At 38.8% G+C, this 11,979-nt stretch overlaps 1 protein-coding gene across 1 annotated transcript; it reads left to right on the forward strand.

The window, feature by feature from the left end:
• The first annotated feature begins 406 nt into the window (after nucleotides 1-406).
• On the forward strand, nucleotides 407-1,268 carry HSPB3 (heat shock protein family B (small) member 3). The gene has a single exon (XM_066182350.1). The coding sequence runs from the start codon at nucleotides 441-443 to the stop codon at nucleotides 1,029-1,031; it is 591 nt and encodes a 196-aa protein (XP_066038447.1). The 5' UTR covers nucleotides 407-440; the 3' UTR covers nucleotides 1,032-1,268.
• The last annotated feature ends 10,711 nt before the right edge of the window (nucleotides 1,269-11,979 follow it).

An 11,979-nucleotide genomic window follows, 5' to 3' on the forward strand; every position in this document is an offset into this window, starting at 1 on the left:
GCCCAAATTTCACATATGCACAGCTTCTGCAAAAATGTCCAATGCACTTGCTAACTTTACAGTTTAATTAACCTGAAATCTGCTCCATTCCTGCTACCAAGGTAATTAAACCTCTTCCTTCACTAGCTCCATGTTTCAATTAGAAGAAATAGAGAGTTTGTACTTATTGCCACATATCCCTTGGAAAAACAAAAGTATTGAACTTCCATTTAAATAAAAAAATCTTTCATGGTATTTGTGTAATCACTGTTCATAATTATAAACAGCACAATATTGCAATAAGAAGAAGTGCATTAAAGTTTTGCTTTTATCACTCCTGCATGAAAGCCGTGCATGTGTTGAAGCCACTCAAGGCTGCAGCACTATAAATAGTGCTCTATTGTTAGTGGATAAAAGATGAAACAAGTCTCACAGCACTGGAACACAGGACACTATATTAAATGTTAAGCTCTGCCTGTTCTAAAAGTGAAAGACGACATCAACTGATAGACTGGTCTGTGGGTAAGACACACGGCTGGGAAGAGCTCAGTCTGACTCTGCAGCTTCCCGGCACAGCAGGAGCAGCAGCTGATCTTTCTGCCTCAGCAATGGCAGAAGCTGTCATAAGACACTGGGTGGAAACTCCTGTGCGCTACCAGGAGCAGTTTGTTGACCAAGAGCTGGAAGCACACAAACTGAACCACCTTTTATATGCTTTGCCGGGCCCTGCCACCACTGCACCAAGCAACCAAAGGTGTGCCACGGAGAGCACGGCTGGGGAGAGTGGCCAGGAGGAGGAAAACACACACTTTCGGGTCCTGCTGGATGTTGTGCAGTTCCGCCCCGAAGATGTCATTATCCAGACTTTCGAAGGATGGCTCCTGATTAAAGCTCAGCATGGACCCAGGATGGATGAACATGGTTTCATATCCAGGAGCTTCATCAGACAATACAAATTACCTGATGGAGTGGAGAACAAAGACTTGTCTGCACTTTTCTGCCACGATGGCATTTTGGCTGTTGAAATGAAGAACTCAGTGGAAAAGAACTAGAACCATGTCTGTAGTTATCGGTGAGATAAAATTATTCTTAATGTAACAAAATAATATCAGTCATACAATGCTGTTTGGTGTAGTAAGCATGTAGCTGTATTTATTAAAGGTAATTATTTGTATATATTTTTCTGTATGCTGAGTTTACTGTTTCATGTGAAATGTTATGCTGCTTGCCTCCAGCTACATGTAGGTTGAAAACCCAGGCTGTTTGAACAGTAGCAAACTTGGGCTAGTCTCAGCAGGAGAAAAAAAAAACACCTATTTGATTACATATTGAAAATAGAGTATAGTTTTGAGTTAAGTAGCAGGAACTGTATTTCTAAGGAATAAGCATTTGTCATACATAGTCATAAACACTGAAGAAGGAATGGATAAGTTGTGATATTATGGAAATTTATGTACCAAAAAATCTCTTTTCTAATTTTTGAGATTAAATTCTTCTCTCTGGAAAAGCACATGAAGTGAAAGAGAACATCAAGAAAAAAATCACTATTTCCACAGTTCAAGGTTTTATACCACAAACTCTCAAGAGATTACTTTTTAGAAGTGTGTTGCATGTTACAAACTACACGAAAAAAAGAATTTATTTGCTTGACTTTATTTGCTTGGAAACACAGGAAATAGAAATTACACTTCCTGACAAAGTAATTTGAAAGAAAACCTGGAAAGACACTTCAGTGAATTGTTTTTGTTTAACATAACAATGGAAGAAAAAAATTTTGCTTACAAAAGCACCAAATTCTTCTTTGTGAAACCTCATTTGTGCCCTTGCACAAATGCCTTTTTTTTCTTACACATTTTAGGTAGCCTTGTTATTTAATCAGATGAGTACTTAATTATCCATGTTGCTTGACAATTTAGGCTGAAATCCCACAACTCTGTCTTCAAGAGCCTGATTTTTCTGCCAATGTTAATCCCCCTCTCCCCATAGGAACACGGGCTCTACATGAATCTAATTTTAAAGGCAGGGGTTCCTTACTGCAGACACAGCTTTAGTTTCTGTCCCAGTGTCTCACATTTCATGAGAGTGATGAAGATGAAAAAATATCCACCTTCTATATCTAGTATGCAGTCTTCTCAGTATTAAGAAGAAATAATGCTATGGGTTTGAAAATACTCACACATTTGAGGGTAACTGCATCTGAAAGTCAAACTGCCCCCTTTTATGTGTACTGGAGACTGGTGTGCTATGAATAGAAAAGGAATGTGGAATGGAAAGTGCCAAGTTAAATACAGATGCTTTATCACAGCCATCTGCTGTTTGGACAAATCAAAAACATATTCAAATGAAACTGAATAAAAATACAATTTTAAGAATACAAGAAAACAAGAACAGAACCTGGGCTCTCACTGGCTGAAGTCAGAGAATTTATTTAGTTTCAAATGAAAATCCTAAGCTTGTATGTCTGGACACATCCATTTATGACAAAGACTTACATTAGTCTTGTTTTTTAGACTTCAAGATATTTGAAGCAACAGATTTTACAGAAGTGGGTAGTATAATCCTTGTATTTTACCTATTAATTGTGCTAAAACTCACAAGAAATTTGTAGAAGAAAGGCAGAATAAAGTCTTAATTGTAAATTTCCATCACATGCCATTATATTTTTAATATACCAGAAGACAAGAGTGTAATGTTTTCTAACAAACCCAACCAAATATAAAACACATGTCCCTGCATTTCTACTTAACTCCACACATTTCCCTCATAGTGCCTGTGTTCAATTTGCATATTTGTTTAAGATCAAATAGCAAATCAGATCTAGATTTCTACATCTAGGAGCTTCATCAGACAGCAATCTTGTAGAAGATGTAGCATGGATTTAAAAAACTGAATCCTAGATATAGGTCTGGATTTAAACTCTACAGGCCAGCTTTATAAAACCTTTACAAGCTTAAACCCATGGTTTCTACTCCACCTTATGGCACTATCCCAATATGGATATTGGGATAGTGTTCAGGATCAGAAGTAAGCCATCTGCTTTGGTAATTTTTGTTTAGAGAGAGTTTTGTAAATTTTATCACTTAAACTTGCAAGTTATTATGAAAACTATTCTAGTTATGATTGCAGTGATGATATTCATAGCCCTATAGACAAGGAAGATGTTCTAAAAAAAGCATAACTGATTTAATTATTTCAAATTAGATCATGGTTAAACTACTGGAAACTTGGCAAGGAATTAAACCATACAGCCAAAATCATATCATCTGTTCTATATATGTTAATACCATGGTTACACACAGGCCTGCTTATGTACACAGGCCTGCCTCACAAAACTAGATGGAAATTTTTTACATCTGACTGTTCTGTATTGCAGGTCTCTCTGCATCACTCTGTGCCCAAGTTTACACTTGCTCACAATGTCATCAGTCAGAAGTCACTGGAACACCTTGACCCAGACATGGCACGGTTGGACCCAGCCAAATTTTACCTCCTCTTGTAGACAGATCTTTACAAAAGCCTATATCCATGCTCCTTGGTAAATGGGAACTTCCCCTGACCTGTCACCTGAGTGTTCATGTAACAAGGACCACACTGGAGTATGGACCTGCCACTGAATCCCTGCATTTTAGCACCAAGAAGAGCATACAAAAATGTTTCCCTCCTTTTTTTTAGTGGTGATTTATCAAAAGATTTGGATGGATGATTTTTATGTGTTTACCAGAACAACCTCAAAGTGCTTGGCAGACAGTTTCTGAATAATCTGGAAAGACCTGTTCTCACATATTTTATATGATATTTTACTTTTATAATGTGATTAGAACTGAATGTGAATGTCACATAGAAAGGTGCTAATATTGCTCATGGGCAGCAGACTGATATATTAATCAAGAGGAAAGGATTTCAGAACAGCTACAGCTTAAGACAGGTTTAAGACAAGCTGATGTGGTTAACTTATGAACCGTGAAATTGGCTGTCCATAAAATTTTGGCACAGAATAAGTGATAAGCCTCTGCAAGCCTTGCAGACCAAGTGTTACCAAGCCTTCTCAGATTACCTTTGTAATTGATCAAACTGCTTCTCCAAATGGATAAAGATGATTTCATGCATGAATCTAAGCACTGTGAAAAATGCCTTCATAGAGAAGAACATGTATCAATATGGCATCAGTCTCCAAAAACAAGATATAAAAAAAAGAAAATTTCCTTAAGATTCTTGTAGGCAGAAAGCACAAAAATGCCTTTCGTTGCCTTGCTGCCTTTTTATAGCTTCTGCTGCATCAAATGAGCTCTCACCCATTTGAGAGCTCTCTACAGAGTCCAATACTGGTAATACATGTGAACCAAGGCTGACATTGTACCCACCAGTCACTCAAAAATGACTTAGCTGCAGCATTGGAAAAGAGAAAAGGAAATCTCTGGGGTATCATGGTGGCAACATTCCCGCCCAGAGGGGAAGGTCTCACATTCCTAACTTCATAGCAAGGAATCAAAATGTTCCTTTCTAATCTGAGTAACAGTACAAGACTGATTTTTAAAGTGAGTAGGAATATTTCTGAAAATATTAGGTACACCTTTTGTTGTTTGAAAGAGATGTAGGCCTCTATCTTGCCGACAATCAGAGACAGTGGCTGGCCCCTCTAATCCAGAGGACAGCAGCTCAATAGCCGTACACTGTGAACACAGAAATTAAGTCTAAAGAGTTACACCTGTACACTACATTGGAGTAGTGAGCTGGCCCCACTTGTGCTAACTCTGGAGCCAGAAGTATTGTCCCTTTGTGCCAGCTCAGGCCCAGGAAGCTCAGATATCTACTGCTGTCCTAGGCTGAAAACTCATCCCTTATTAAAATAAAACACTTGGACATAAAGAGAAACAGGAGAAACATGGCACTCCAGCTCAGGACTCCCCATTCAGGTTAGTGATAGAGGAAAGATTTCTGCTGTTTGTGCCATGGTGGGCTGCATTTTCACCACAGATCCCATCAATCTGCTTTAAAATTAACCCTCTTTAGCCACATGGTAATACCGCTGATGCCAGCCTTTTCAAGGGGAAGTATGTTTAGCAGCAGCTTGCACAAATAGAATTGATACAAATAGAGGATAATTTGCAGTTCCTCTCATGCTTCTTGGTGTGTTTACTGTGCTTTGGGCTGACCCTGACCCCAGTGAGTAATGGTGATGTAGCATGCCACTGCTGAGCTCTGATATGTGGCACAGAAGCAACAGCAGGCAGGTTTGTGCATGAAGAGGAGACAGAAAACTGTAGAACCAGGGTAGGTAGGCCTTGGCACACAGAGAGCAAGGAAGCCCACCAGAGGTGTCTCAGGAAAGGATGGGAGCAGGTAAAACACTCCAAGTGGTTCAGATTATATGCAATACAATACATACATGCATATATACACACAAACACACACACACACACATATATATAGGCATGGTTTAACCCCAGCAGGAAACTCAGCCCTGTTCAGTCCAGCCACCCACTCACTCCCCTGCCATGGGATGGGTGAGAGAGTTGGAGGAGTAAAAGTGAGTATACTCATGGGTTGTGATACAGACAGTTTAGTAGGAAAGGCAAAAGCTGCATGCACAAGCAAAGCAAAAGGGACTAATTGACCACTTTTCATGGGCAGGCAGGTGTTCAGCAGAGCTCCAACACATGTAATGGTGACCTGGGAACACAAATGCCATCATTGCAAATGTCCCTTCCTTGCTTCTTCTTCCCCTGCCTTTATCTGCTGACCTTGATGCCATGTAGGATGGAATATCTCTGTAATCACTTGGACTCCAATGCCTCTGCTGTGTCCCCTCCCAACTCCTTGTAACCCCTCTGAGACTCCTCGCTGGTGGGACACAGTGAGGAGCAGAAAAGGCCTTGATACAGTCTGAGCACTGCTCAGAGAGAGCTAAAACATCCCTGTGTTACCAACACTGTTTCTAGCAAATCCACATCACAGCCCTATAGCAGTTACTGTCAAGAAAATACACTCAATCCCAAGTCAAAACCAGTAGATACATATCAAGAGACTTGAAGACATAATGTTTAAACCTTCTATAACAAATATTTGACTTTTCTGTAAAATAAGCTTTTTTAGGGGCTGAGAAAGTCATTTCAAAATCACTTTAAAAAATTTGATTGTTAATAGAAACGTAACATGTACATGGGCTGAACCCTTGGTATGCTAGGCTGAAAGAGTATTTTCAGCTACTATTTTCAGCTATGTTTCTTTCCAGTTGCACATCTCTTCAATTCTCTTATCTATTAATTGTACATTCCATCATGTAAGCAGATAGCATGCCAGCATCTCCAGAAGTTTCATTTGTTCTTAGCAGAGTTGGATCACATGGGGATGAAAGTGGGAGTGCCCTACCTGAACTAGCCACCCCAAAATTTCTAGTCAAGTCCTCATCAGCTCAAACTGGTTTACTAAATCAGTATAAACTAGTGAACTCATGTAGTTGTCCCTCTCACTGGCTCTGCATGGAGTTGGTTTGATCCAGCAAGACTTCCTAACTCAGGTGCCAACGTGCAGCCTCCAGGGCTGGCTGGAACCTGTTGCTCTACCACCACAGTACCAGGAATAGAAGCTGGCTGCTCCTGCAGCTGATTCAGATGCCCAGAGGGACCACATGAGTAGTTTTCTCTGTGTGTCTGACTTCCCACAAGAGCTAAGATGGGATCTGAGAATGTTTAGGGTTCCAGTATCACTAACTTTTTTATTTTTAGTTCCACTCCTCATTTTCCAGGATATACCATTCTCCTCTTAGCCTGGACACAGGAGTCATCTGTTCCACAGACATCATAGTAGCACACTGGATAAGCACAAAGAGCAGGCATGGCTTGGGTCTGTGAACAAGCTAATTTGGAATTTGGATGTTTGGTTTAAATAAGTCCAACACTTAACTAAAAATTATTCCATTGATCATAGCTATAATGAAAAATTAATTAAGGGGAATGATTTTCAGAGCAGAGTGTGACTAATAAAAAACATAATTCTTGCACTCTGTCTTACAAGGCAGACAGAAGTTCACAAGCTACCTGTTCAGCAGGTAAATGCATACCTGGTGACAGGTGTATGCATTTTAATAACAGTTGAATTACATTTTGCAACTTTACCACAATTACCCAAGCACTGGTGGCATGATTAGTATGTACTGTACGAGACACACCATAAATACAGTCTCTGCCTTAATGTATATATGGAGCCTCAAGACTTGATCCCAGAATGAAACTGAGAGAGACTCAATACAGATTAAGAGACTACGAGACAACTAGGTGAAGAAATATGAACTCTAGACCCTATCATAATAACCATAGCAATATTTAACTTAAACCTTCTAGAAACTTCAGTCTGAAATGGCTACAGTATCAAGACAGATAAGGTTTCCAGATTTATTTCATTCCAGATTTAAAGGTCAGAAGGATCAGTAATGATCCCTAGTATGACCCCCTGAACAGAATGCACATTATCTCACTTGATAATTTCCTCATGAAGCCAGCCCATAATATGTTTGAAAAAAACCACATATTTAAGAGATTAAATCTTTATTTAAAGACTTCAGTTGATGGAAAACTCATCACATCCCTCCATCAGTTGTTCAAGTGTTAATAATCATCATGGTCTACAAAGAGCATGTGTTCCCTAGACCTCTGAGCTTTGCTCAGAGATAATTTTACCCTAAAACTAAATGTAATACTCTGGACAAGTCTTGGGACAGTCTTTCTACTATCCTGTTTTTATGAGTTACAAAGATATAAAAGCATAATGCTTTCTACTAAACACCTTTATTAGCTACTAATAGAACACAAAGAAATTCACCAACATGAAAAAACTAAGTATAATTTTTCCATATAGAGCATAAATATATATTGAATAACTTTGCATTTATTCAGTACCTTTGTATCTTAAGGATACCTGTATCATCACTGGTAATTTTGCCATCTTCATTTCCTACTCACTAAACTATTGATAGGATTCCATTTCTTGTTCAGTAAGTCCTGACCTTCCACGGACAACATAAATTTTAAGCTTGCTACCAACCTCTTTTTTTTCCATTTCTACTTTCACTTGCCCTTTTATAACACTGTGTTTTAAATTTGGATAATTCTATTTATATGAGCACAGTTCTGTGTTTATGGGTACCAACAGACATTCTAAATGCATACAGAACAGCCAGGTTCTCACACTGTTTCTCTCAGCAAACTATAATCTCTTAAAATCTTACTAATGGTATGGGATGCCTAATATGTCTCTGCACTGAACTCCCTCCTAAAACCAATGTTCAAAACAAGGAAGCACCAGGCTGCACCACCTGTGATAGGGAATTCAGGTCATTCACCTTCTCACAAATCCATGGCCCTAAGCAAGCACAGCAAGAGCCCTCTTCACACCTCAACAGTTGCAGGCCTCTATGTTCTCCAAAAGACCAGCAAAACAGGGAAGCTAAAACAGAGTAACACAGTGTCATTTTCAGCCACTCAGCTTCTCAGGACTCTCCATTACTTGAGCAGACACAGACAAATGAGTAACTCCTTGGCTATCCTGTGAGTACTCCATGTCCTCAAGTACCAACATGAACAAAATTTTCCTCCTTGAAGATAAAACAACAATCTCACCCATATAATGTAAATGCCACTCTCTCCTGACACAGAATGCACTGTATCATCTTAAACACAAGCTCTGAGAAAATAAAAGATATTTTGATGGTCAAAATGCCACCAATGCTGGTCTGTTGCCTAAGTTAGTGAGCATTTGTCCTGGTTTCCAGGCTGAGACTGAGAAGTCACTCTCATAAAATTCAACAATGGACAGCAAAAACTCATGAAGTAGTGTCAGGGCTCATCCATCCTGATCCATTGACAGGTATAACTGAGGAGCTGCCAGTGACTAGTCCTTCACTCTGCAACCAGACCTTGCCAGGCACCTTTCTGCACTGACCATAGCAACTTCAGGACTGAGGTGGGCAACTCCAGCCCAAGTCCCATGGATCTCTAGAACCCATCAGCATTTACTTTCCCATGATAAACCTCAGCACTAACACAAGCATAGAGCCTGCTAAGGAGGTCCTCTCTGCAATTTTTCTGTCCTGGATGAAGACAGGGACACTTGCATGCAGGAAATTAACGAATGCTCAATTCTTCATTCTCACTACACTATGACATATTCATACTATACAATAGGTTTATTGCTGGATAACTTTACTTTCATGCCACATCTATATGGCACATGGATATAATGTTGGCCTCAACATCAGCTGCTCACTTAGCTCTCAGTCCTGCTTTTTATCAAGTATTTGTTATCATTAAAGGTATTGGACTGATAAACAGAAGATTGAGATTACCCCTCAAGGACTTAATGTAGTTCAGGACAAAGTACAGCAGGCTCATTCATCCTCTTCTGCTGTCTCAGTCTTTATTCGGCAGGTAAATTTTGCCTATGTGCATGCCAAGGGACTGGCAGTTGGCATAGGCCCATTTGTCCATAACCAGGAAAGACCCAGCACCGTCAGAATGTCTACCTAGCACTTACTGCCCCACCACGGCACAAAAGTAACATTGTCCCTTCAGACAGGAAAAGGAGACAGACTCGCATTCCAAGTAATATTAAATGGAGAGTGGAGAATAACTGAGTAACAGCCACCTATTACACAGACTGAGGCTGAGATAGCCAATTGTAACGCCAAGCAAAAACCTCAGTGCTTCTGATCAATTTTCTCTAATTTAACACAACCTAGTTGAAAAAAGAAATGCAACTTCTGTTTAATTCATGCTTGTGATTGAAAAATAATTTGTTTTCTTCTATATCTCGCTGCATCTTTTCCTAAATTTCGGTGCATAGAACACTATAAAGTGTGTTCATTTCTCTCCACTTTATGTTTTCAAGTAAGATTTTAAAAAACATTTCAAATAAAATCATATTCCATTTTTCAGAAACTGAAAAAAATACTACCAGAACAACATTTTTGTCAAATTTATTGCTTTTTTTTACTGATTTGATAGTTCAAAGTCTTTAGTTGCCTTTAGCCTTTTACTTTGAGCAAGTGAAATGTTTAAACAATTTTGTGTTTGAAATCGTTTTGTGCCCTCTAGTGGCAGCCCTGTCAGACCCCCGAACTGTGACCTTCCTGTCAGAGACAACACAAAAACGGAACAGTTAATTCCCCTATTAAGTGAAATTTATTATCAATCTGTATGGTTGTAAAAACATTACACTCATCTGTATGAGTTATGATGAGGTAGTACCACCAGCTATACACCACAAATCACAAAATTCCCAAAAAATCACATACTGTGTAAGCATTTCGCCAAACTTGCTCTTAGAAATAATATTGATAAAAACTGACCTGTTCGTAGCCATTTCCTTGCACAAAGCACTATTCAGTTTATTTCCTATCAGAAATGTTCAATGTCCAGACACATGGTTTTTCCAGGGTCCACAAAGGAGTATCATCATAAAGAAAAGGCTTAGTGCCACCCAAGTTCAATCTTCCCTCATGAAAATTCACTTTGCTTTTCTTAATAAAACAGCAAAGTAATAGCATAGAGGAACAGTAAAAAAATAAAGATGGAAAGATTTGACACCTCCAACAAAAAGTTACACATGGAAAGAAAAGCTTTCATTACATTTGTGATCAGAGCCTCTATTCATTCACTTTTCCTTAATTCAAGATAGATTGAATCCATAAAATTTTTCAAAAACTTTTAAATGTTTCCAGATTTTTAATTCTAATTTTCTGCACCTGATAAAAAAATATGCTGCTTTCAGACATCTCTTTTAGCACATACTAATGGTGTCTTGAGACAACTAACTCACACACAATGAGACATCCCATATATCTTTGGTAGCCATTTGGTTTTAGTCTGGCTTTCAACTTTACTCCCTCAAATTACAGGTCCCTAGGAACACAGTAAATAATAGACATTTTCACTGAATATAGATTTTTAGTCTTTATAATAACATTCACTTTGCCTTTGAAAATTCAATTCCCAATGAAGATGGTAGAAAATCCTGCCCAAGCAAAGCATTTAGATAGAGGCTTTGTGCAGCTAAAATGCTTTAAGTGACTATGTGCCATTCTTTGAAACTGTTGTCCCTTCTAGTCCAAACAGCAAGAAATAAAGCTCAATAAATCCAGCTCTTGACACTGCAGATGCATATTGAGGACTTTGGAAGCTGTTTTTTCAAACATTTGAAAAATGTTTGTTAGAATGGCCTCTAATTTTGCAGGTTAGTTTTCTTGAAAAAATAACTGATAGTTTTAAAAAGTTATTTATAATATCCACAACAGAGTGCCTCAGCACTGTGGTAATCAGAGTTGGCTCACTGGTGGGAAAGGATGGAAAACATCATTTGCAACCTTTTTATTGTTCCAAATTCTCTTTGCAGTTTTGATCACTAGGAAAATAACATAGCACACAATTTCCTTTCATATTTTTGCCTTAATGAAACATTGGTGCTGGAAAAACCTTGACTCAGTGTCACATAACTTAATTTTTGTTAAAGTCTGCAGACAAAACTGAAAAATGTTAGAGAATAACTACTTTAAAAATTACACCTATGTAATTAAGGAATATTATTTTCATTAGCTTTGTAGATCTTACACCTTCAATATTTCCTGGTGGCAGTTTTTGTCCCTGTTGGACTTGACACCTTTGCTTCTGCTCATTTGAAATGCAAACATCAAGGCAATACTTACTGGAGAAAAATTGGGCAAAAAGCACTGAGGGGAGCAAGAGGAAGTAGGACAGCTGCCACCTCCACCAGACCCAAGACAGATGCCCAGCTCAAAGCTGTCCCTTTGTCCTGCCCTGGCTGTGACAACCACAGCCTGACAGGCACTGTCAGCATGACCACTTGGAGCAGGAAAATCCCATTCCTGAACCAGCTTTGCACCTGTGCAAGGCATCTGTTTGTCACTCCAGGTTGTCCAATGAGAGCAAATCTTAAACATCTATTTAAAACAAATCAAGTTGGTCAGCATCATGTCTAGAACCATTCACT

This window comes from Chamaea fasciata, unplaced genomic scaffold, assembly GCF_029207755.1.
Source record: "Chamaea fasciata isolate MVZ Bird 193981 ecotype frontalis unplaced genomic scaffold, bChaFas1.0.hap1 SCAF_4, whole genome shotgun sequence".
Taxonomy (NCBI): Eukaryota; Metazoa; Chordata; class Aves; order Passeriformes; family Sylviidae; genus Chamaea; species Chamaea fasciata.